This window comes from Tarenaya hassleriana, unplaced genomic scaffold (genome assembly GCF_000463585.1).
Source record: "Tarenaya hassleriana unplaced genomic scaffold, ASM46358v1 Cleome15, whole genome shotgun sequence".
NCBI lineage: Eukaryota > Viridiplantae > Streptophyta > Magnoliopsida > Brassicales > Cleomaceae > Tarenaya > Tarenaya hassleriana.
In genome coordinates this window covers 3,028,817-3,054,117 of record NW_010964923.1, presented here as the reverse complement: position 1 = coordinate 3,054,117, position 25,301 = coordinate 3,028,817, and the positions used below count along the sequence as shown (strand labels likewise).

The following is a 25,301-nucleotide window of genomic DNA, read 5'->3' as shown; positions in this document are numbered from 1 at the left end:
TTGAAAGAAATTATGATAAATCAAATTAACTTACTAAATATTATCAATCTATTATTCAAAGGTTAAAATATTATATTGAGAAATATACAATTTTAAATATTATAAATTTCAAATAAAAATATTTTTTAACAAAATTAAGGGAACATTTCAAAAAAAAATTATCGTAGTTTGAGATAATCGACATATTAATACTGAACTTTTTGACTTTTAAAATAAATATGAATTTATCAATTTTAACCCAAAAAATATTGAACTTTTAAAATTTTGATAAAAAGTTTATCGACATTAAAAAAATTAACGAACGATCAAACATGGTGTTGATATTTTGTTAAGTCATCTGTCACATTAGATAAAAATTAAACGAAAATAAAAAATAATTATAATCAAACAAAAAATAAAAAAAATATAAGTATAATAAAAATAATATTTATAATTAAAACTATTTAAAATTAAAAAATAAAAATTACTATATATATACACACAAGTTATATATAAATAATTATAATAACTTTAAAAATAATTAAAATTTATACATATATAATTACATCACATTAAAGCATCTTTTTTTTTTTAACCAAAGGGTGGTATGCATGCCATGCACACAAGTTAATATTGAGAGTGATATTTTTCAACATCGTAATTATGAAAGGTTTTGACTTTTATGAACTTGTGTGTGTGTATAAAAAAGATGTAAACCCTATATGCAGTGCGGGCAAACATGGCTTCAACCGTTACCTTGGATTTCCTCCAAAACAGCTTCATCTTCGTCCTGGTAATCTCACTTCTCTCTCTCCTTTACAGTTTCTTCAACAAATCCAATGATCAAATAGAAAGATCATCACTTGCTCGTCTTCCTCCAAGCCCTCCGAGCTTGCCCATCATCGGCCACCTTCACTATCTTCTCTCCAAATCGCTCTTCAAGTCATTTACCGAACTTTCCTCCAAACACGGCCCTCTCCTCTATCTCAGCGCTTTCAACTTCCCAATACTTCTCGTCTCGTCTTCTTCAGTCGCATACGACATCTTTAGGACAAATGATGCGAATTTCTCGTCTCGTTATCCCTCTACTATCGATAATTCAATCATATTGGGGCCTTATGGGTTTATCACTGCACCCTATGGTGACTATTGGAGATTCATGAAGAAGATTGTTATCACTGAGTTGCTTGGCCAACAATATCTCGAGAGATCTCGAGGTATTCGTGATGAAGAGCGTGAGAGGTTCATCGTTAACTTGGTGGAGAAGGCAAAGAGAGGAGAGGTCGTTGACGTGGGTAAAGTGTTGATGAAGCTCACAAACAGTAGCATTTGCAAGATGGCTGTGGGAATGAGTTGTTTCGAGGCGGATGGTGAGGTGGAGAAAATCGAGGCTTTAGTCAGTGAAACATTCGGTGTGTCGAAGAAGATACTGGCAACCATTGCATTGCGTTGGCTCAAGAGATTCGGGATCTCGTTGTTCGAGAAGGACGTGTTGGATGTTTCTAGAAGGTACGATGAGTTGTTCGAGAAGATTATTCGGGAACACGAAGAGAATCCAAACAGAGAGCACAAGGACATGATGGATGTTGTGTTGGAGGCCTATCACAACGAAAAGCTCGAGTACAAGATCTCACGGAACCAGATCAAGGCCCTTTTCGTGGTAATCTAGGATTAATTCTTAATCCATACAAATATGATCACTAAATTGTGTCTAGCATATAGTAGTTCAAAATACAAATATGATCAGAATTTGAGATCTTATAAGCCTTAATTAACATTTTTGAATCGGTGGTGCATTTTTTCATAATGAATTTGCTTAGTTTAGGGAACTAAACATATATAAGTACTCCTTTATATAGTATTTCACTATCAGAAAAATAAACCTTAATATAACTCCTTTACAGAGTAATATTTGGATGCCCTTCGTGGGTTGGTTTGAGAGTTCATGATTTTCCAAGTGGTCATGGATTCGATTCCACTCTCCTGCCACCCTGTCATCCTAGGTGGTTTATACGTTCTACGTGGTTGTGCATGCTCTTGTGTGAAGTTAGAGTTGATCACCGTAGACCAAAGAATGTGGATGAGTTTTCACCGTTAAAAAAAAAAAAAGAAAAAAAATATTTGCATGAATCACAACACATGGATTGCTTTTTATAATCTGAAAATGTTTAAAGGAAGTGATATTAGGGATGGACATTTCGGTTTGGTTCTTCGGAACCGGACCGAACCGAACCGAAAATACGGTATTTTTTTCGATCCGAAACCGTTCTCAATTGCCGAACGGTATTATTTTTAGAGAACCGATTTTTTTCCGAACCGAACCGAACTTTAAAAAATCCCGAAAAACCGAATATTTTTAAAGAAAATCTATCTTTTTTTAATAAAACCCGGAAATGAATCGAACCGATACCGAAACCGACCCGAACCGAACAAAACATAATATAAAAACCGATTGGTACCTATTTTTTCAAAACCGAAAAAATCGAACCGATCCATTCCCGTCCCGAACCCGAACCGTTTCCCAAAACGCCCACCCCTAAGTGATATGATTGCGTATCACTAAAGTTCCACTTCCTTTTCACCATGGTTTTGTATCTTCTTTATACTGATAGATTCTTCTCCTACTTTAACCTAACACGAAATGAATTATTGTAGGAACTCTTCGTTGCAGCCACCGACACGTCATCACAAGTGGCACGTTCGACAATGGCAGAGCTCATAAACCATCCCTCTGCCTTTCAGAAGTTGAGAGAAGAAATAGACTCAGTCACAGGAACGAAAAGGCTACTCCGCGAAACGGATCTTCCGAATCTCCCTTACTTGCATTCGGTCATGAAGGAAGGGCTAAGATTGCATCCACCCGGGGCTCTATTACCGAGAAAATGCGACAAAGGATGCAAAGTTGGAGGGTTTGATGTTCCAAAAGGCAGCTTACTACTTGTTAATTACTATGCAATGATGAGAGACCCGAGTGTTTGGGAGAACCCGGATGAGTTTCGGCCGGAGAGATTCTCGCTTGCTCATGTGGGCAGCCGAGAAGTTAACAAAGAGAAAGCTCTAAAGTACGTTCCCTTCGGGGCAGGAAGAAGAGCGTGTCCGGGAGAAAACTTGGCTTATGTCTTCATGGGCATGGCCATAGGAACAATGGTGCAGTGTTTTGACTGGAGAATCGACAGTGGGAAGGTTAACATGGAGGAAGCAGGCTACATGGCCTTGAGGATGGCTTATCCATTCATGTCTACTCCTGTTCTTCGCTTCAATCCATTAGCTTCTACAACCTCATAAATTTGCAAACTCACGGTGTTATATTCCTAATGTTCACATGCCTAGAATATGTACCATGAACGTGTAAGAATAAAATACGTGAAGAGTAATATATATATATATATATATATATATAAAAGAACATGGGACTTACTGTGATTTGGTTACAAGAACCTATGTGCATGGCATCATCTTTTGTGTTTTCAAGTAGATACAGTAATAAAGATAAAGAAGAGTTGGAGAATGTTGTGGGATAAGCATAGGCTGTACACTTGTTTTTATAGAACGTAAGATACTAAATATCAAACAAATTGTGTATCGAAACACAAATTTTCCCATTTTAAAAAAAAAAAATCCAAAAGTTGGAAGATAGCACATAAAAAGAATTTCAAACATCCATCAAGTTCATCACCCTCAACTCCTGCTTTCCATCCATTCAAGGAAAATCATGAGAACACATTAGGCTACAATGTGAAATGAGGCAACAAAACTGTGAGGGTTCATGTTTGGAAAAGTTCGGGCTGATGTCTACTTTCTTAACCTTGTTTTAACCTGAAACAGTCTGCGGTTTCTGGTGGTGATGACGTTCCTTCTTGTACCGAGCCTGCTCAGGGTCAAATCCACCTTCCTCTGCCCCGTAGACTGCCCAAGACGGTGTAGGAGCCATGTAATCCTCGCTAGTGAATGGTTTTCCCGAAGCCACCTATTGATTCCAAGCAAAAACCGAGTTTTTCAATAACATAACCAGCCAGATTCCCAAAATACCGAGCAGGAGATCGATCATATGGGTACTAACAGAAACCGAGTTAATTCAACGACATAACCAGCTAGATGTCTGAAAGTCGATCATATGGGTACCAACCAAAACCTAGTTTATTCAACGAAATAACCAGCTAGATTCCCGGAATACCGAGTATGAGATCCTATGCTTACTAACTAAAACCGAGTTTATTCAAAGACATACCCAGCTAGATTCCAAAATTACTGAGGATGAGATCATATGGAAAATAACCAAAACCAAGTTTATTCAAAGACATACCAACGAGATTCCCGAAATACCGAGCATGAGAACATATGGGTACTAACCAGATTGTGGAACTTTTCATAGTCTATCCAAGTGAACCATTGTCCATTCACTTTGAACTTATCAGTTTTGGCCAGAAGAACACAACAAGAATGGGCATGCTCGCAGGCAACTTGGTATTCTCCTCCACTCTTGCTAGCTAAAGCCTCGGAGAAAGCTTTGACATCTGAATGCCATGGTACATTCTCCATTGTTAACTTTGATGTTGCAGAGCTGGAAAATGGATCACCAAAGGTCTCATCAGGTGGTTATGCTATGGATAAGATGAGTTACTAGAGTCGAGAGGATAGAACGTGATACTTACGATCCACAGTACGTGACACCTTTGATCTCGATAAAATCAGGTTTTCCAACGTTAAAGAGATTGAAATACGCATCTATGTCCTCCGTGTTCCAGCCTTTGACAAGGGTCAAACGGTATACAGTTCGCTGCTTTTTCTCTTGAAGAGATTTCAGGGAACCCTAGAATAACGAAAATACGGTGAGTAACATTTTCCTCCATTTCACATATCAGCTCGAGGAAGAATACTCACGATGAATCGCTCCCAGAAGTCTCCAAAGAGAGGCCTATCAATGGCCTTCAGGCTATCTTTTGTTGCAGCATCTACACTTACATATAACTGCAGACATCAAGGTTGATCAATGAGTTCTGTTTCCAGTAAACAAACATAAAACTTTCTATATTTGGGTTTTATAAAAGTTAAAACAGACCTGGGTGATAGGCTTCAACATCTTAATCCTCTCAGGGAATTGTGCATTAGTCACTAGAAATGTAGAAATTCGTCTTTGATGTAGTTCATCTACGAGGGCATTGATTTCTGGATACATAATTGGCTCACCAACAAGAGATAATGCACAATGCCTTGGAGAGAGGCCTTCCGTTAATCTCTCCGTTGTAACACCTAAAACAACAAATTGAGTAGATAGATCCTTTGAATCTGATGTTTAAAGAAATGCAAGAAAGAAAACCAAACAAAGGAAGTGCTGAACAGATACTGCCCGAGGCATTGTACTGTGTAAAACAAAAAACTTGGGATTAAAACACCGATTCTCTATTGAGGTCTAATTTGATACATATAGACTCGCTTATCTATTATCCTACAGAGCTTTGTTAAGGCATTAACGCGCTTGCTGGGCCTGGCTAGTTTCTTCTTCAAAACTTCTCAATAGCAAAGTCAAGCCAGGATATGGATTTAGTTTCATTACCCATAAGAAACCTAAATTCATTAGCATACAGTTTCATGAACAATGAGAATACTCAATCGGATCTAAACTCCAGCTTGGCACACAGAACAATAGCAAATAGACCCATCAATCATCACAATATCTTCTCAATAGTTCATCTATTCCCAATGATTTTGTGCATATTTAGTCTGAGAGCCAAACATCAGTACAGAATATAGACATACCTGGAACTCCTTTCATCTGTTTAATCATTTTTGTATGAAGCTCCAGAGCAGTCTTTACAATCTCCGAAGGGTCATCCATCTTCCACTGCCAGCTTTTTCCTACAGGATTCGTGTGATGCCTCCAACAAAAAACACATTTGTTTGCACACGCCAAACTGGGTGTTGCTTCCATGCATCTGATTCATTCAGAAAGTTTCAAAATGATTACGTGACTATCGTTCTACAAGCACAAATTCTAAGAATTGAAATCCAACTAAAAGCTTAGGACAACCTGTGACTCTCAATGCCATAAAATGAATGCTTGTAGCAACCTCCCCGGCCTCTAAGCTGGGACTTTGTCCATCTACATATCTTAACACCACTATGTGAACCAATGATCTTGTACCCCTGCAAAATTCAGATAACTTAAGAATGTGCAAAACCCAAGGCTGCTTCAAGCTCAAGCAAGTTAAACCCATATGAGTTTCAAGACATGATCAACTAAATCAACCTCAAACCATAGTACAACTATGAAATTCTTCAGACAAGCATTACATACGTACCTGCTTCTGCAAGCTTGCTCTGATCACAGGGGTCACCATTTCTTTCTTCCCATTCATTTGAGTGACATTTACGGAACCGTTTCTCTTCGAAGGAGCTTTTCCGGCAATGTCTTCAACATCGACAACCTCGGCCTCCATATCATTATCTTCATACTCGTCACCTGAAGACTCAATAATCTCGCCATCACTCTCTAAAGCTCCATTCTGCGAAACCCCATTTGTTGATTGAACAGAACCTCCCTTCAGAAACCTAATCACTCCATTGCACCAATCATCAAAAACTCTATCCAATTCACCGTCGTCAACATCACCTTCTCCCACCGGAAAAATCTCGGAGCCTCCCAATTCTCTCATCCGCTTCGACCATTCCTTCGCTACGGCATTGTACGTCTCGCCGTACGCGCGGCTTCCGACGCCGAAAACTGCGAACTTGCAATTTGAGAGCAAAAGCGACCCGACGCGGAAATCATCAGCGCTCTCCGACAACCAATTAACTATAAACTCTCCGTTGCCAGGTGATTTCCCGCCCGCCCAAGTCGACGCAATAGTAATCACTAAGGTTTCCTTGGAGAGATCTTCGGGTTCATAGCTCCGAGGATCGACGAGATCAAAGGCAACGTCGCTCGATGCACTGAGCCTATGGAGCCGGTGAGCTAGGGTTTTCGCTGTTCCGGTTTCAGAGATGAAAAAGATCTTGCCTCTGGTGGAGTTGGATGAGGATTTAGGATTTAAGGAGAGGTTTCTGAGACGTTTCAAGCGACGGTACTGGTAGAAACAGTACAAGGTGGTGACTGAGAGGAGAGCGACGATAGTGACACGAGCTCGTATGGAGGAAGAAGAAGAAGAAGAAGAAGAAGAAGAAGAAGAAGAAGAAGAAGAAGAAGAAGAAGAAGAAGAAGAAGAAGAAGAAGAAGAAGAAGAAGACATAGCGACGGATGTGAGGTTTGAAGCAGCGGAGCCAGAGGGACTCACGGCGGCGCGTGGAGTACACGCGAAACAAAGGAGAAAGGAGAGGAACGCAGGAGGAACGACGACAAAATGGAGAAAAGGTTTAAGAAATGGGCCGATTTATATTGAGACCTTTCAAGATATGGGCTTCCATTTCCCCATTTCTACAGGCCCATTAAAATTATACTGAAGCCCAAGCAAGGCAAATCTCATGGGCTTTTGTATAATGCATAAAGTTACGTAACCCAAAGTCACAAGGGCATAATGGTTGATTTAGCCGCTGAATTTGGAGTCAATATTCTACACACACACACACAAAAAATCAATGTACATAAGATTCACTTATTGATTGGGTCGAGATCTCTGTCTCTTCTTCTCTCATTGCCCTTTCCCCATATGAACCTCGAGTCATCAAAGTCTTCCATACCCTTGTTTAGTACTCAAAATACTTGTCCAAAATATTATTTGGCATGATCCATAGTACTGTAAAACGTTATGACAGAAATACTCGTTTGGTACTCAAACAAATCGATCGAGATATTCTTCGACGCTCGTGTACTGGACATCGGGATAAAGCTGAGAAGCTTCGGCTCCAAAGGAAGGTTTTATAGTAAAACTTGTCTGATCACCCTTCACAAAAGATTGCATGAATCATAGATAAGATGGCGTTGATGGGTGTTGGCAACTCTGCAAGTAAGATGTGATGCTCACATATGTTAAAAAAAAATTATAGGAGCTATGAATTCAATTTGTAAGAAAAAAATACAATTTAGTTTGAACTATTAGCTATTTCAATCCATTTCACAAAAAAAAACTTGAGACGCCTTTTAGTTAATAGCTCAGTAGTTGAGAGGTGCCAGTCATTTTGAGATCATGGGTTCGATTCCACTAGTGGAGATGAGGGACACAATTAATTGTGTGACTAAAGACTTATTCCAGACTCAGAGGATGTGGGCCGAAGCCCTAGTGAATCTTCTGATTATAAAAAACGTGAGGTAATTAGATAAAGAAACCTTGGATTTGCTTGAGGAGTTCCTCCTCGGGAAAATACGTTTTTTCGAGGGTTTTTCCGATTTTATTTTCCCACAGAGTAACCAAATCATTCATTGAAACGATGTTGTCGGGAGGGTTGACGTAGAGGACTTTGTTCAGTGTTGTTGGGTCATCGACTGCTCTTATTGTGTAGGCAGCGATATCTTCTTCTTTATTGATAATGGCTGGTCAAATACAATAAAATAAAAATGATATTATTATAAAAGAGCAGGGAATATCGTAAAAAAAACATGAAATTTGTAAATTTGACAAATAAATACATATACTTCTAATTTTGTATAAAAATAGATAAACTTTGAAATTTTTCGCGTAAACCCACAGAAACACTAAATTCAATTGATTTTTGTGTGGTTGTATGCGAAAAAATTCAAAATTTGTGTATTTTTATATAAATTTGTGTATACCAAAAATTTCAAAGTTACAATATTAAAAGTTCAAGTATTTATTTGTCAAATTTAAAAAGTTCATTTTTTTTTGCTATACTCCCTTGAAATTATTACCAAGATTTTCATAATCAGAATAGTTTTCTATGCATATTTGTTGTGATGATGAAATCAAATGTTTAGGGAGTAATTAAGGTTGTCAAAATGGTCTCAATTCAATCTTTAACCTTTAAACTAGTTAATTAAAAATTCGAATCCCACATGTCACGAAAACTATACGAATGTAACTGCTTATTTGACGTAAAATATTTGTTTTCAAAATTACTATATATATATATTATGTATTTTCGGGTATTTTATTAATCAAACCCATGGTTAAAAAAATGAAATTTATATTATATGTTTTTAAGAGTGGCCAAATTTAAAACCTTAGATATATTCCGAAGCTTTAGCATTATAACGAAAAAATGCGAACATTAGAGAACATATATATATATATATATATATATACCTTTGGCATTACCATCACCATAAATGGTAACTTTGTCTCTAGGTGGAGAAGTTAGGGTTTGATTGAATTGAACCAACGTTGGTAGGAAATAACCCGCAAAGCAGTTGCAAGATACAAAGGTGTGTGCTATTCTTTCGGCTTCTATGGCTCGTCGGATTTGAGCTTTGGCCGAGAAGAATGATCGCCCCGGCTTGACCACGGTTGTCCGGTCCACGTCGGTCTCGAAATCCGATGGAAAAAATCTCTATCCCAAAATTCATCCGTAAAGAAAAAAGAGTTAGTTGAATTAAGCTTTAGTACTAATAAAGATGGACTCGTATCTCGTCGAGTTAGCTCGTCAAACTCGCGAGGTGAGATGTTTTTTTAAAAAAAAATATATATTTTTATGTTTTATATATATTTTTTAAAAATATTTAATTTAATTTTTTTATTGATTAAACATTATAATTTCTGACATATATTTAGGTTTTAATATTTTAAAATTTAAATTTCATATCAAAATATCATTTTATTTAGTAATAATATAAATAAAAAATATTATATTTTATTTAGTTCGAAAAATTGACGAATCATGACTCGTTTAAAAACGAGTGTAGCGAGCCGAGCCCAAAACAAACTGGGTGGTCACGAGCCGATCCGAGCTGACTCGTTTTGACACACCTACATTTCTACGTATCTATGCGCTGACCTTAACGTTACCGGCTTCCTTGATGGCATCGATGATCTTGATCTGATTGAATATTTGTGAGTGGCCAACACTCGATATCACCACATCGACTAGTTTAATCGCCTTCACTACACTCTCGTAATCCTCCAATTCCCCCTGATTCAACCCAACGATACCACATAATGTTATAAAACCCCTTACAAACAAAACCTGCACAAAAAGAACTGAGTAACAACACTCAAATATATAACGAGAAATGTTGGAAAAGGTCCATATAATCTATAGATCGAGTGAAAGAAGAGAAGAAGAGAGAGAGAGAGAGTGGGTACATAGAGTATGTGGACACCGAGATGTTTGAAACTCGGGGTTCGCCCCCAGGTCAGGTGGTAGTGAGCATGGGGAGCACCCATGAGGTGGGGGTTCGATTCCTCGCCGTCTCACTTCCTCTGACCTGCTCGCCTGTCAGCCTGTCATAACGGGCTGATTTACCTCCTACGCGTATGTTGCAGACTCGTGCGCGTGGGCTTGGGGTTTGATCCGCAGGCGTCTAAGCCCAACTACGGCCCGAGCGTTAGGCGCGCCTGGTGGCCAGGTCCGGCGGACTGAGGTCTATGGGGACTGTTAGGCGCGGGTGGTGGCCAGTTCGTCTCCGTTTGTAAGGGTAGGTAGTCACGGGGATTCTCCAATGTATAAAAAAAAAAAGATGTTTAAAACTCTCGACGAGGTTAGACTGGTCGGGACAAGAAAGAGATGCTTTCCGGACGAGAGCATACGTCGGGTGACCCGAGTTGACACTCGCTTCGACCAGGAGTTTGCCGAGAAGCCCTGTCCCTCCGATCACGAGGATCTTGCTTTTCTCCCACATTGTCCCAAGATCTTCTTCTCCTTCCCCTCAAGAATGCGAATCAAAAACCATGGTCAGATACAAGTTTCCAATTCCAAATCTACCCTTAACACGTGCGGTCAAAACGTGGTTGGTGAAGGTTAATTTCGGTAGTTCGTTTGTTATGCACATCGGTTGGTTATGCAATTTTTTAAAGATTATAATTTTTTAATTTTCACTAAAAGTGTCATAATTTTTTTATAAAAAATTCAAAACAAAATGTATTTATACTGTTATACATACCCAAATCAAATTCAATCTAAAAGTTGATCCAATATTTTAATCCAAATAACAAAAAAAAAATAAATCAAAAAACAAAAACTTGTTAAATAATATATTTTTTTAAATGAAAACCAAACTATATTAAAGACAATAGAAATATAACACCTTCAAACTGTATACATGAAATGATACAATTCTACGGAGCCAAGAAGCCTGTGCTTCATCACTATTGCCTCCCCAAAGGACCAAAACTCTTGTGCAACTGTATGATGAAGAAGATGAAGAATGACGAAGATCAAGGCCTCCATAAAGTCTTCTGTGCACATAACATTCCTTCTTTCTCTTGAGCATAAGTCATACGAATCTCCCAATGCAAGCTTCGTAGAATACCTTCCAATGGCTCTAATATCTCTACCTTGTCCCTTACGATCACCCACCCTCCTGGCCTTGTCAGTCTATCCATTTCAACCACTATCGAAGCTGGTTGCTTACACCTGGAGATTTTGATTCACGGGTTTGTGTCCAATCAATGCAATGATGGGCATAATCTGCCGGGTTTTTCTTTTCCTTGATCGGTTGTCAAGAAAACGAGCTCAAGATGCGGAAAAATGCAATCTTTCAGATCAAGTTTACGTGTCAACCAGAGAGGAAAAGGAAGAATCGACGGACCTGTTCTTGAGCCGAGAGAAGAGATGATCGGCATGAAGCAGGTCGTATGATCTTGGATATGTCCCGAAAGATTCGCACCAGTCGTGGTACATGCCGATGAGGCCTCTTTCGTATATGAAAGGGAGCGTGTCTGGTGCATGAACAGGCACCACGTTCATTACCCAGACGTTCTGCTTCACGAGAGCAGCCGCAAATCTGTGAAGAGTAAAACCCAAAACGCTGAGAATCATATGTTCATAATCTGATAGTATCAATGGTAGGATTCACCATGGCAGTCCGTGATCTAAATTTGGGTTCATAACAACTAAAAAAGCAATGAATATTGATGGGTTGATCTTCATACCCGCCATAGATGGCAGTCATGTCCATCACATTCCGGATACGTGACCAATCAATCCCGAGTCCAGTGAGGTAAGATTGGTTTACAAAAGCTTTCCAACGATCAGTATCGGCTATGGCTTTCTCTTTCTGGTTTAACCACTCAGGGTATGTTTCTAGTCTCTTGGGCCATTCTTCAGGCCACTCTGTACCATGCTGTTCAATTGCAGACGGTATCTCATGCAGACAGGTTTTCATTGGAACATACCTGTCCAAAAGAACATATAGGACATTACTTCAAGAAGTTTTCAACACCTCGGTAGCAACATTTGGAGTATAAACTCACATAGATGATGTAATTACAATGACAACAAAATTTGGGCATTCAATTCAATACATGTCTAGATACTGCAAAGCCCGACAAAAACCGAGACATATAAGTCAACCTATGCATAAGAAAGATTCATCTGTAAAGATCATCAATTTCATTGCTTACCAGGCTGCATCTGGGTTTTCATTCTCCTTGCAGATAGGAGGATTTTTCTTCCTTCTCAGTTCGTAGATATCATTCGATTCTGGTTTCTGATATATTCTTACCCCCATTTCACTCGTTTCATCGGTTTTGTGAGCCAGAATGTTCCAACAAATGGATGCGGTCAATGAGGTCATCGCTGGAACACAGTGGGAAGAAAAATAAGTTGCGGAAAAGTAACGAAAGATGACAATATACTGCAAATCCACTCAAATGGTTTACGTCAGATCTATAGGCACCAGAAGAATATTATGGACCAGTGACGAACATACAGTTCCTAAAGAGATAAGTGCTAAATCCTTAATTTCCCTAAAAAACGTTCATTGGAATAGAACAGTAATCTAGGATGATGAAAGGAGATTTGGTACTCTGGTAATAAAGTTTGCAAATTCACAATGTAGAGGACAGACCTTCATCATCCTCGATCTTCTCATGTGTACTCGACAAAATGAAGTACCCGTTAGGCCTCAAAATCCTGTTCATTTCCAGAAGAAGTTTGACACCTGAGATTGACAAGGAAAAAATGGTCATGAAACCACACAAGCAAACTATGATCTAACAAGGAAAAAAAAGGAAATTAAAGATAAAAAAAGAGAAGCATCATTGGAGAAACCCGAACCATGGGAATGCCAGTGGATCCCACAGGCAGCACAGTGAATGGCATCGAAGACACCACTAGGAAAAGGGAGCCGTCTATTTGCCAGATGGCTGACCACGGCAGGAAACCCTCGCTCAAGGGAGACCTGTGCTAGATCGACTAGATCGTCTTTCAAGCCTAGTGATAGTGTCAGAACGTCCTTACCAAGCAACGCAGCTACAAAGCTCGAGTCTGAACATCCGATATCCAAAACTACACGAACATTCTTTCCCCATTCAATATCTGGTACCATCTATGAAAAGCCAATCAAATTTCAAACCACTAAGACACAAATCAATAATTAGAACTCGTACTATTTTTTATAATTTACATCAGATGGAAAATCATAATATAGAGATATGTCTTCTTAACGGATACACAGAACTCAACTCAGACCGGAAGTTCATGGAGCAAAATGATGCTCACCTCCTCAATGAATTCGAGGTACTGAAGAACACTGTCCTTGAACATAGTCTGATTCGGCGGAAAGGTAAGGTATTCCCCTGTCTCTGTTAGCCAATTGTGTTGCTTAATGTATGTAGCCAACTTCGGATGGGCAATGTTTTTATACAATACCTGAAGTAACAAAAAGGGCTAAATCGAGAGAGGGAGAATAAAAAGGAAAAAGAAAAACTACAGAAGCATGGAAAACAATAAGCTCGATAATCATCTCACCTTTGACTTGCACTCCGGCCATGTAACCGGGGAATCATAGCCATCATGCGGAAGAGGAACCAAGCACATAACAGGTTTTCTTGGACAAGTCCTTTCTCTGTATCTATAAACCTGAAGCCTTCCCATTATCCCATCATTATCAACACACGGAATGTAATTGTGCTTGCTCCTAGTGCTACACAATCTCCACCTATAACTAGCTTTTGGATCGAACACAGGACCCTTTATCTTCCTCTGCTTCCTTCTCTCACTAACTTCCTCAATCTTTTCTTCTGCTTCTTGATCCACCGCTGCATTCGAATCATCCCCATCTCCATCTCCATCTCCATCTCCATTACCATCACCTTCAACATTGCTATTGCCATCACCTTCACCAGTGCCTTCTTCCACTCCTTCTTCTCCTGCTTCCTTCCGAGACTCAGAATCATCAGATTCTGATTCCTCTTGTTCTTGGTTCTCTTTATCTTCCTTACCTTCCACTTCTTCCACCACAGGCTTCACCACTTCTCTCTTCTTATGTGGATGCGATACAACATGCTCTTTCTTTTTCCTAGTTTCATGCTTATGAACAGGAGCAGAAACAGAAATAGACCCATTAACCTTTTTCTCATTGATATGTTTCGGACCTGATCCAACCTTACCTTTCTCACCCACTTTGCTCGATCCCTGTATCCCTTGAGCTGTCTTGGTGTTAGATGAAACTGGTTCAGTTATGTCATCGAAGCTTTCTCTTTGGACAGTGATTGAAGATGCAGAAGAAGAGAAGAAAGACCAAAAGAAGACGAAACATAGACCCAACACAGCTACAGCCGCCATTTTCAACCAAATCCCACGAGGCCGTTTTAATCTCCGGACCAAACGGAGAATCGCTGTCTCTCTCTTTCTCTCCGCCATCCCGGAATCGAAGAGAAACAAACGCTAAACGAATCAAATCGACCGATATCTCGAAGACCCACTTCGACCCAACTTGGATCAAGCTGATAGAGAAGCTAAACTATGCTACGATGAGCAAAAAACCCAAAAATATCTTTACAGATCTCGCAGGATCTACACGAGCTTCTACGATTCTTGAGCACGAACAAGTGGAAATTCACAGTACCAAGATCAAGCAAGAGTCAGCTGAGGAAGATGAAGTCGAAATCCGAGGTACCCTTATGATGAACGCCGCTAAAAAAAATTCAAGGATTTCTGACCAGAAAAACATGAAAAAGGAAACAATAAGGAAAATATTTGCCGCACCCGGAGAGGTTCGACCGCCATTAACGACGACACTTCCAACTGAATTTGACTTGAACCCAGCTGATGAAACTCCTGAATTACGACCTCAATTAATAAATATTGTCGTTAAAATCCTTTCCCCAATTCGCGGAGGCAAAAACAACGAAGAACTCGTCGCCGAGAAGATAGGTAGGTGAATCTACGGACAGCGGCTTTGTTATGTTCGGTCTGGGAATGTGCTTAAAGCGGCCAAAACAGTTGATTAGACTATTTGATCTAAAGGTTGATAGGATCAAATGATTCAAATCTACGTCCCGGGAGGATTAATCTTTGTTTTAGAAACTTAAAATCTTCCGATTGAATTTAGAAACCTTTTCTTAAAAAATATCGTTACATATAAAGCAATCCCCAAATCTTTTTTGATATTGATAGTTTATTCTTTTTTTTTTTTAATTATTTTTTACACGTTTTTTTTATTCGCATCATTCCTATTTTTCATATAGATTGCAATATTGCATAGCTATTTGCTTCCGTAGTCTTGGACCCCAGTTATTGCATACAAACCGTACATTTGTGGTAGTATTTACGTTTAGATATAAATTTAAGGATCACACTTAGATCGACCATACAAATAAAATAATAAATGAATAATCATATTATTCAATAATATTTATTACAAATATACATTTATTTTTGGAAGAGTTATACAACAATGCCATATACCATAGATGTGACCCATACTTCTAGCCCATGTGAATCGGGCCTTTTGCAAGTACGTGAGTCAGCATTATATAAAAAATATTCTTATTTTACTATTTTTACTTCAAAACATATTTTTTTATCATTGTGATCCATATGACCTAAAATATAGTGTAATTATATTTTGATTTTATTGATTATAATATTAAATTTATGGTGATCATACTAATTCATTATGTTTATATCTTGTATATCTTATTAATCATTTGATTAAAATATCATAAATTTAATATTACGATAAATGAGATCAACATGTGACCATACTATATTTTGTGTTTGAAGTAAAAATTTCTTAAGTAAAGATATTTTTGATAATGGTGGTATGAGTCCGTGACTCTGGTACGGTTTGGTATAGGCCACTCTTTTCTCGTTTTCAAACGTTTTGGTTCCGTGTCTCTTTGGATCATTACTCACGTCAATTCTCTATACTAGCTACTTTTTATTTATCCTCGAAATTAAATTAATAATTTCTCAACAATAAATTTGTTTTGAAAAATGAAAAAGTGTTTTGCACAAAAATATGACAATTCTATGTTTGACAATTATAATCAATTTTATATTTCAAATTTCTCAAAAAAAAAAATCCATAAAATTTAAAATGTTTAAATCAATACACTAAATTTATCAAAACTGCTTTGGGAAATTACAATGTCACCTCCAAAACATAAATCGGTGCACAACTATATTTAGTGAGTTTTGAACCGTCTACAAAGGATCATATTAAAAAAAAAAAATCATACTTCCTTTAATTTAAAATTAATTATTATGGTTAGTTTATTCTTAAAATTTTAAAAGAACGACGAAATATATAAATTCCTGTTTTTTGGTCTAGTGACCAAACGGTGAGCTGGAAACTCTGAACTAGTCCCCGTCTCCACATCAATTGACAATTTGACAGCCATATCATCTAGAGCCAAAAAAGAAAAATTTAAGAGGAGAAAATAATTGTTTAAGATGGCGTCTGATAAATTCGTGCTTATCCGAGTTTTGCTATCAAAATTCTCTCGACCCCGATTCTGTAGACCTTCTAAAGGCGAAGTCTTTGAGGGGATTCTTCAAATTTTCTATCGAGAATCGGCCATTTCCCATCACCGGACAAATCTTTAAAGCTCGAGTTTTTCTTTAGCTTTGGATAGAAGGGCTCGTGTTCGTGTAATCAGGATCGCGTAGTTTTACAGTTACGAAGATGGGTTCCCGAGACGATGCGGAGGATGGGAGGAATGATCTCCGGAGGCCGTTCTTACACACGGGGAGTTGGTATCGGATGGGTTCGAGGCAATCTAGTATGATGGGCTCGTCGCAAGTGATTCGGGACAGTTCCATTTCAGCCTTGGCATGCGTTCTGATCGTCGCTCTTGGTCCTATTCAATTCGGATTCACGGTCAGAAGTGAATATAATCACATCCTTTTTAGTGCTTTTTGCTTTGTTATGTTAGTCGTCAAAATGCGTGATTTTAATTGGCGTACGAGGAAGCATTTGCAGGAGATTAATGCGAGGTGAATTTGATGATCTGGGGACTTTTAGTATTGTCGGAATCTGTATGATCTAGTGATCGAGAATTCAAGTTTGTGTAAAACTTGATAAACTGGGATTTTGGTATTGTTGGCTTCTGTGTGGTCAATTGGTCTGGTTAGGTTCAAGAAATCCAGAGACGAATGAAAATGGGCTCATAGCATGTTCTGATCCGTTTCTTTGAATTCTGTCTTGTTTTGTTCAGTGTGGTTATTCTTCTCCAACTCAAGCTGCCATTACAAAGGATCTCGGTTTGACAGTTTCCGAGGTGAAAATCTTGTCTGAATCTAGCATCCTGTGTGGTTTATTGCTTGTTTGAATGTTGACTTGGATTTTTCACGTTCCTTGTTTAGTTCTCTGTGTTTGGTTCTTTGTCCAATGTGGGTGCTATGATTGGGGCAATTGCCAGTGGTCAGATCGCAGAGTACATTGGTCGGAAGGGGGTATGTTCTTTTTGACGATTTCTTATTGCATTCCCTCGATAATGACTTGTAATATCTTGTTCTCGCTACTATATCTTATCACGGTCAATCAACATCTGTAGTTGTGTTTTCCTCTCGTAGTCGTTGATGATTGCTGCAATTCCTAATATAATTGGATGGCTTTCCATATCATTCGCAAAAGTGAGTTTTCATTGCTCTCAAATTGATGTATTTGGTATTTTCTTTATTCGAATGGTGCCTTGGCCATGTTGATATATTCTCTAAGTTCTCCGAGTTTTGTAGGATACTTCCTTTCTTTACATGGGAAGACTACTAGAAGGTTTTGGTGTGGGGATTATCTCTTATACGGTAATATGAAACTTGAGCATTTATTTGCTTCAGGAATTTTGATGGCACGATATGTGCAGTATGTTTATTTCTACTTTATCGTGATTCAGGTGCCTGTATATATAGCTGAGATAGCCCCACAAAACATGAGAGGTGGCTTGGGTTCAGTTAACCAGGTTAAGCTCGTTAACTGACTGTTCTTTTGTACATTATACCGAACAGTTTCTTCGTGTTTTAAAATGAAATGTTGAATCTTTTTTGTTTTATAGCTCTCTGTTACAATTGGAATTATGTTGGCTTATTTGCTTGGTCTCTTTGTTCCCTGGAGAATTCTTGCAGTTTTGGGTAAGTCTCTCAATAAATTGATTCGATGGATCAAAGCCGGAGTCTTTTTCTCCTATACATTCTTTAGATTTCATGGATATCTATATGCTCAAGGAACTTTCTTTTTTGCCGTCATTGTTTTTTAGGTGTATTGCCATGTACGATATTGATACCGGGTCTCTTTTTCATTCCTGAATCTCCTCGGTGGCTGGTAGGCTGTTGTGAAAGTTTTCTTGCTGTTAAGTGTAGCACATTTGTTTGCTGGGTATCCGCTTACTGATGCTTTGTTTCACAAAATAGGCCAAAATGGGTTTGACTGACGATTTTGAAACTTCATTGCAAGTTCTCCGAGGATTTGATACCGATATTACCATTGAGGTTAATGAAATCAAGGTAACTACTAATGAGAAATGCTTCCTTCTTGTTCGAAGACAACACGATTTCTGTATGCAATAAGAGGAAGTTTATCTGAAATTTGTTTATATTTTCTGTACTCTGCAGAGATCTGTAGCGTCATCTAGCAAACGTTCTGCTATCCGGTTTGTAGACCTCCAGCGAAGGAGATACTATTTCCCTCTTATGGTAAGGGTATTTATGCATCGGGAATCAATTTATGTATGCTATGAGAAGAAAACTCTTATGCTCCATTATGTTTCCGGGACCTTATGTTGCAGGTTGGCATAGGGTTGCTTGTACTTCAACAACTTGGGGGCATTAACGGTGTCCTTTTCTATTCCAGTACAATTTTCGAATCCGCAGGTAGCCCACATTTTGAAACTTGGATTTTTTCCTTTTAAGAAAGCAATGATATGCCTATTCCTTTGTTATGTAAACCGCTGTTAAGATCCACATCTACCAGATTTGTGATTGGTTGATGCCTTATAAAACTATGGGCATCCTTTCCCTGATACGCTAACTTTTGGGATGAGTTCTACATGTGGGGCTTGAAAGGATTGAACTGGGTCTATCATTGGATGGGTTCTATCATTCGCTTGAAGTACACCCGGTTTGATGCCGCTCGTTTCATATTAAATTTAGTTTTCTCTTATTTCTCCCCATCAGGGGTTACATCAAGTAATGCAGCTACTTTCGGGGTCGGTGCTATTCAGGTATGTGGATTCAGAATAACCTGCAGGAATCTAAGATTCATTATATGCAATTTTCACTGTGTTTGGTTCTTACCAGGTCGTCGCCACGGCAGTAGCAACGTGGTTGGTGGACAAGTCAGGTCGTCGACTTCTTCTTACAGTGAGTATTAATATTGCCGTATCTCAAGATCTTTGAAGGAGAAATTACACACGGTTACTTGCTTGCTAGTTGAAACTTTATTATACCAAAATCGGCTAAACTACCTTGTAGTAATTCAACATAATGCCTTCTGTTTGAACGCAGATCTCTTCTGTCGGGATGACGGTCAGCCTCGTGATCGTGGCAGCCGCATTCTACCTGAAGGTATTCTTTTTCCTATCATCACATCTCGGAATCTATTTTGGAAAAAGGTCAACAAAGAGAAACCCTTTTCTGTTCTACCATTTGGAGTTTCACTTTCCGAAACTGCATCTTCTTACAGGGCTTTGTATCGCATGATTCCAACATGTACAACATGCTGAGCATCTTGTCGGTTGTCGGAGTAGTGGTACGTTGTTCACATGTTTTACGTTTTTTGTTCGTTGTGGCGAAATTTACGTGAGGCAACATCAGGATATCCGTTGCATAATCTGATGTTTCATCCAGGCTATGGTTGTTGCTTTCTCCTTGGGAATGGGACCAATTCCTTGGCTCATTATGTCTGAGGTATAATAAGTGTTGTGCTTCAATTGAGACAACATCTTGAGGATGTTAGAATATTTTATCGAAACAATATTTGGCTAACTTTGATGTTTGATCTTTTTGACGTGGTACCGAAACAGATCCTTCCCGTGAACATAAAAGGTCTAGCCGGAAGTATAGCAACACTTGCCAACTGGTTTTTCTCTTGGTTGATCACTATGACTGCGAACTTGCTCTTGGCTTGGAGCAGTGGAGGTCTCTCTCTCTCTCTCTCTCTATATATATATATATAACAACAAATGCACCATACATGAATGAACACACACAATCATGCATGTTTTTAAGGCGATACGGGGATTGGTGTAGATACCCGATTTTCAGGTACCCGTCTTTCATGATAACAGAGGTCCAAGCACGGGTATAAGTAATTATAATTCGGTGACGGGCATCCACAGGCCCTGTGAACATTTATTGAGCACATATATATCACTGTTAATGTTCAGTATTTACCATTTTGCCGTCGGGTATGGGTTGGGTATCCTAAATTCTCAGTTACTCAGTCCGTTATTACTTGCATTATACGGTTTTTTGTTATAAATCTGTTTTTTAAATAATATTTGTGTTCAAATACCTGCAAATATCCAAAATTTTTGTCGGAACTTGTAGTTCAGGTACCCAGACTCTCGGGTATGAGTAGGGGCATCTATACTTTTAAGCCTTCATGTCTTCTGGGTTTTAGTAGCTCAATAGACAACAAGTTTGTGTCCAAACCCGCATTTTCCAAACCAAATCTTGACACTCTATATATAAGCTCTGATTTTCTTCCGGGCTCTTCACAGACACACTTAGCTTTCTTTCGACTCCGCGGAACACCAGAAAACTTGTCAATCTTATGCTGGGTTCGGTGTTTTCTCTGGTTAAGACTCTCTTTCTCGTCTTGTTCTACGCAGGAACTTTCACCCTCTACGCGTTGGTTTGTGCATTCACGGTAGTTTTCGTGAGGCTTTGGGTACCCGAGACGAAGGGGAAAACGCTCGAAGAAATTCAGGCCTTGTTCAGATGAGAGATAAGGTTCATTTCTCACCATTTTTCGCCATTCCAGATTTGTTTCTTCTCTCCATTTTTTTGTGTTCAAACATGTTTGGTGAAGAACAAGGATCAGAGAAATCTGAGATCTTACGGTCGTGTTAATGGCTGATGACACTGTTTGTTCGGACCAGAAGGAAATTGTATTCATATGTTGCAATAAAGCAGTCATGTTTTCTTGGCTGCCTGCCCACATGCCTACATGCCTTGTTGCCATGACTTGAACTTTATTCTCTCTCAATTTCCAATATAGATTAACAATTCGGTGGTATTTTTGGATTTATATTATAAATTAAAACCCGAAATATTAAATGATCACAACATTTTTGTTTTTAATGAAGCGAAATAAATTAATTGAAATTGATTTTCATTTTAAGGGAAATATATGAAACTTAAAATAACCAACAAAGTTTCATCGCCATGACTTAGCTTAGGTGGACATCCGTATACTTATTGCGTTTACGTTAATATATCACAAAGCAAAAAAAAAAAAAAAAGTATTTTATTTTTGCTTTTAAAAAGTATTTTATCATTCAAATCGCCCTTACACGTTGCCTCTCTCTTCTTCGTGTTGTTGGGCGTTTCTCCTAGAAGGAGAAGAGACGAACTCGACGACCAAACTTCAAAGCCTATGACTTTTCACTCGTTGTCCAAATCTCTCTCTCTTGGTCGATTGATTCATTCTACGTTGTAGATGATCATGAATTTTTTTTTTAAATTTTCGTGCACCAAATAATCTTGACTTTTTGAATTTGCGTAAAATTCAAGCACGCCTTTCACATCGTCCTGGGTTTCTTCGTTTTAGTCGACGTTGAGTTTATCAAAATTACGGGCTCTGAGTTTTTTTTTTTCCTCCCTTTTTTTCCTTTTTCTTTCCTTTCCCGTGTTGTAAAATTCTTAGATTCTTCCCAAATTTGAAAAAGGAAAAGTAAAGGGTCTTTTTAGATTCTTTTGTTCTTGCGGTTTTTTGATTATTTTCATACAAACCCAAAAGCAGAGCGGCAGAGAAAGGGGAGAACACCAGAAAAGCTTTTGTGATTTTGGCGTTTCACAATCACAAGCATATTAGGAGGATCTTATCTGATCTTGGGCTTTCCCTAAAATCCGCAGGTAACGCGATTTACTTCTCCTTCGTTTTCGTGAATCCTGTAAATCTGTTCAATGCGACAAATTCGGAGGCTTTATCGTACCTTTGTAGCTGAACTGCTTGCTAATTCCATGGTGAACGGTGGGTTGGTTGCTGATTTCGCAATTTTCAATTTGATTCATTTAGATAGCGTTGCGGATCGTTGTACCCTTTTGTTGGAATTGATCTCTGGTTGTACAAAGTTGGCATTAACGTTGTTGTTTTTGTGCTAGTGCTGTCTGCATAGTTTTTATTTGAACTAGAGATTAGTGATGTCCATTTTTTCCAATGGAGAGCAAAAGGGCTCAACCATTGTTGTTAGGTTCACGTTATTGCTCTGCATTTTCGTTTCCGTATGAAAATCTTTGTTAACTCGATCAATCTCCCTCTTGACTGTGTGCCCAGTGATTTTTTATATTGGTGGATGCAAAGGTTGTGCAGGTGAAAGCGGCATTGTTTTTAGGCAGATAGCATTTGGTGTTATGGGCTGGTTTAGCAAGATCTTCAAAGGTTCTAACCAAAGGCTCCAAGTAGGGAATCCTCACTCAGATTTTTACGGAAATTCTCCTAATGCCTCTTCTCTCGGAGATGAACCTGGCGCGGATGCTGATGGAGATGAGCGTCATACACATGAGCCATCGACATCTGGGGTAAGCAAGATCTGCTGCTTCCTTAGCATATATATTTTTGTTGTTATACCTTTTTTCTTGGCCTTCCTCCCATGTTGCTCGTTGAGTATGGAGTTACATACAAGGCAATCATCTCCATTTGTAAGTTTGGGTGTTGTGAACTGCAACATTGAGTTTGTGTAATGCAAATTACATGGCTAGGAAAAAAAAAAATTCTCGTTATTGTTGTCTGTATCCTTAGATATTTCCAAGCAAGAGAATGTGAAGTAGGCAAAGTACAAACTTCCAGGCTTTTAATAAATCATATCTCTTTTGTATTGTGATGTTATTTAATAGTTTGTGGTTTTCTTGTATTAGGATACATTGACTGACCAGGAAAATGAAGATATAGATCATGCAATTGCACTGTCTCTTTTAGAAGAGAACCAAATAAGGAAAGGTCCAGTTGGTGAGTTTATTTTCCTTTGTGCCTTCTGCTCAAACATATTTCATAAGACACATCTGCGTTTATTTGTTTGTCACAGCAACGGCGTTTTGAAATCATTATCTGTTATGTTAGACATGTGTTATTAGATTTGTTCTGGTTCAGCATATCGCAGCTTGTAAGAATTACAAAATCATTGGTATAGGTAACCAGTCACTGTTGGACGAAGATGAGCAGCTTGCTAGGGCCATACAAGAAAGTTTGATAGTGGGGACTTCGCCCCGTCACAAAGGGGGAAGTACATATGACAACGGTAATACGTATGGAACTGGAAATGTGTACGGGAATGGGCATATGTATGGTGGCGGGAATATATATGGGAGTGGAAACATGTATTATCCCGTACCAGTCACTTTTCCTATGGATTTCAGGTACTTGAAAACTATTTGCTTTAATGATTTGATTTCCTTGACGTAATGCCCCCCAAATATTTTAGCCAGCCAGGTAATTTGTCAAGCTTTATGCATAGGATTTGTGCTGGCTGTAATATGGATATTGGCCATGGAAGATTCCTGAACTGTCTTAATGGGCTTTGGCATCCTGAATGTTTCCGATGTTACGGTTGCAACCAGCCGATTTCTGACTATGAGGTGAGTATTTCATTACACGAGCTTTTCCAATATCTGGTGTTATGAGCTGGACATGACCTTTACACTAATTCAGTGTGCTTCCCTTACCGTATAGTTTTCAACATCTGGGAACTACCCTTTTCACAAGGCTTGCTACAGGGAGAGATATCATCCAAAATGCGATGTTTGCAGCCACTTTGTATGTATCTATTAACTTTCAATCCTCGAGTCCATTACAGATTCCATCATGCATATATTTGAACTTATGATTATATAGCCTATAATTTTGGTTATTCACCTTTTGAATGTATCACTATTAAGCATCAACATCGCCTTAATCCCAAGTTTATTTGGATCACTAATAAATAGCATATTGGAGTGAATTTGATCATCTTCTATCTAAATGTTACTTAAATGGGAACCAAAGATCCAGTTTGAACCGAAACCAGTAGACGAATTACTATCCTAGAGTGTTAAAGTGAGATTCTTTCTGCAGTATGACATATCGGAAAACTGTACTCATACACATCTTTGTTTCTTTTCATAGAAGTAACTTAATATGTAAATTTTTTTGGAACGTAAATTTTTGACAGATTCCAACCAACCCTGCTGGTCTTATTGAATATAGGGCACACCCCTTTTGGATCCAGAAGTATTGTCCTTCTCACGAACACGATGGTACACCAAGATGTTGCAGTTGCGAGCGGATGGAGGTTAGTTTTATGACATTATGACATACTCAAAGATCTTTTCTGTAAACTTTCACAACATACTCCATAAACTCACAGTTTACTACATGGCTTAAATTTTGCAGCCACGGGACACTGGATACGTTGAACTTATTGATAGACGAAAGCTTTGCCTTGAGTGTCTTGAGTCAGCAGTCATGGATACCAACCAATGTCAACCCCTGTATTTGCAGATACAAGAATTTTATGAAGGACTTGACATGAAGGTGGAACAGGAAGTTCCACTGCTTTTGGTTCAGAGGGAGGCGTTGAATGAAGCCAGAGAAGGAGAAAAAAACGTAAGTAAAAACAATGAATACATCACACCTTTCTTGGAAAACGTATTCCCTATTATGTACCCAAAATAGTTTTACATTGAAGGATCACAAATCTTTGTCAAATGCAGTTTCTGTTTCCAATTTTTACATCCTCAGTTTAAAGTTAGTAGATTCGGAAGCGTTTGGTTTATCTTGTCTCGTGTTGTGTTTCTTTAAAAACTAGGGCCATTATCACATGCCGGAAACAAGAGGACTCTGCCTTTCGGAAGAG

General features: G+C 38.5%; 6 protein-coding genes across 8 annotated transcripts in view; 3 read left to right on the top strand and 3 right to left on the bottom strand.

Moving 5' to 3' along the window:
- Positions 1–718: 718 nt before the first annotated feature.
- On the top strand, positions 719–3,597 carry LOC104809121 (cytochrome P450 705A5-like). The gene is made up of 2 exons (XM_010535017.1): positions 719–1,639; positions 2,635–3,597. The coding sequence occupies exons 1-2, from the start codon at positions 719–721 to the stop codon at positions 3,262–3,264; spliced, it is 1,551 nt and encodes a 516-aa protein (XP_010533319.1). The 3' UTR covers positions 3,265–3,597.
- On the bottom strand, positions 3,548–7,285 carry LOC104809061 (S-adenosyl-L-methionine-dependent tRNA 4-demethylwyosine synthase). Its single transcript, XM_010534954.2, has 9 exons — positions 7,203–7,285; positions 6,279–7,136; positions 6,008–6,123; positions 5,737–5,912; positions 5,039–5,229; positions 4,861–4,947; positions 4,632–4,789; positions 4,330–4,540; positions 3,548–3,946 (listed from the first exon to the last, which is right to left on the bottom strand). Exons 1-9 carry the CDS (start codon positions 7,203–7,205, stop codon positions 3,791–3,793), a joined length of 1,956 nt encoding a protein of 651 aa, XP_010533256.1. The 5' UTR covers positions 7,206–7,285; the 3' UTR covers positions 3,548–3,790.
- Positions 7,286–7,851: 566 nt separating this feature from the next.
- Positions 7,852–10,705, bottom strand: LOC104809060 (isoflavone reductase homolog P3-like). Its single transcript, XM_010534953.1, has 6 exons — positions 10,546–10,705; positions 10,170–10,192; positions 9,862–9,996; positions 9,174–9,417; positions 8,240–8,443; positions 7,852–7,913 (listed from the first exon to the last, which is right to left on the bottom strand). Exons 1-6 carry the CDS (start codon positions 10,703–10,705, stop codon positions 7,852–7,854), a joined length of 828 nt encoding a protein of 275 aa, XP_010533255.1.
- A 307-nt stretch (positions 10,706–11,012) lies between these two features.
- LOC104809059 (probable methyltransferase PMT28) lies at positions 11,013–15,310 on the bottom strand. The gene is made up of 8 exons (XM_010534952.2): positions 13,777–15,310; positions 13,528–13,677; positions 13,084–13,354; positions 12,875–12,967; positions 12,429–12,603; positions 11,958–12,200; positions 11,615–11,809; positions 11,013–11,439 (listed from the first exon to the last, which is right to left on the bottom strand). The coding sequence occupies exons 1-8, from the start codon at positions 14,668–14,670 to the stop codon at positions 11,241–11,243; spliced, it is 2,220 nt and encodes a 739-aa protein (XP_010533254.1). The 5' UTR covers positions 14,671–15,310; the 3' UTR covers positions 11,013–11,240.
- A 1,380-nt stretch (positions 15,311–16,690) lies between these two features.
- On the top strand, positions 16,691–21,417 carry LOC104809058 (sugar transporter ERD6-like 6). The gene is made up of 18 exons (XM_010534950.2): positions 16,691–17,134; positions 17,472–17,534; positions 17,620–17,709; positions 17,830–17,889; positions 17,992–18,057; positions 18,147–18,212; positions 18,306–18,381; positions 18,507–18,571; positions 18,661–18,753; positions 18,862–18,942; positions 19,035–19,119; positions 19,423–19,469; positions 19,546–19,608; positions 19,753–19,812; positions 19,931–19,996; positions 20,095–20,154; positions 20,271–20,385; positions 21,081–21,417. The coding sequence occupies exons 1-18, from the start codon at positions 16,940–16,942 to the stop codon at positions 21,191–21,193; spliced, it is 1,464 nt and encodes a 487-aa protein (XP_010533252.1). The 5' UTR covers positions 16,691–16,939; the 3' UTR covers positions 21,194–21,417.
- A 348-nt stretch (positions 21,418–21,765) lies between these two features.
- LOC104809057 (protein DA1) overlaps positions 21,766–25,301 on the top strand; it is a 4,707-nt gene continuing 1,171 nt past the window's right edge. Inside the window, exons 1-9 of one of the 3 annotated variants that reach the window (XM_019202061.1) lie at positions 21,766–22,444; positions 22,784–22,992; positions 23,329–23,419; positions 23,601–23,826; positions 23,925–24,045; positions 24,140–24,223; positions 24,618–24,737; positions 24,839–25,051; positions 25,254–25,295. In XM_019202061.1, the coding sequence (XP_019057606.1) occupies positions 22,378–22,444; positions 22,784–22,992; positions 23,329–23,419; positions 23,601–23,826; positions 23,925–24,045; positions 24,140–24,223; positions 24,618–24,737; positions 24,839–25,051; positions 25,254–25,295 (1,173 nt within the window). In that variant the 5' untranslated portion in view covers positions 21,766–22,377. Of the gene's footprint in view, positions 22,445–22,774; positions 22,993–23,328; positions 23,420–23,600; positions 23,827–23,924; positions 24,046–24,139; positions 24,224–24,617; positions 24,738–24,838; positions 25,052–25,253; positions 25,296–25,301 lie in introns of all 3 variants that reach the window. The other 2 variants (XM_010534949.1, XM_010534948.1) reach the window with 2 other exon arrangements.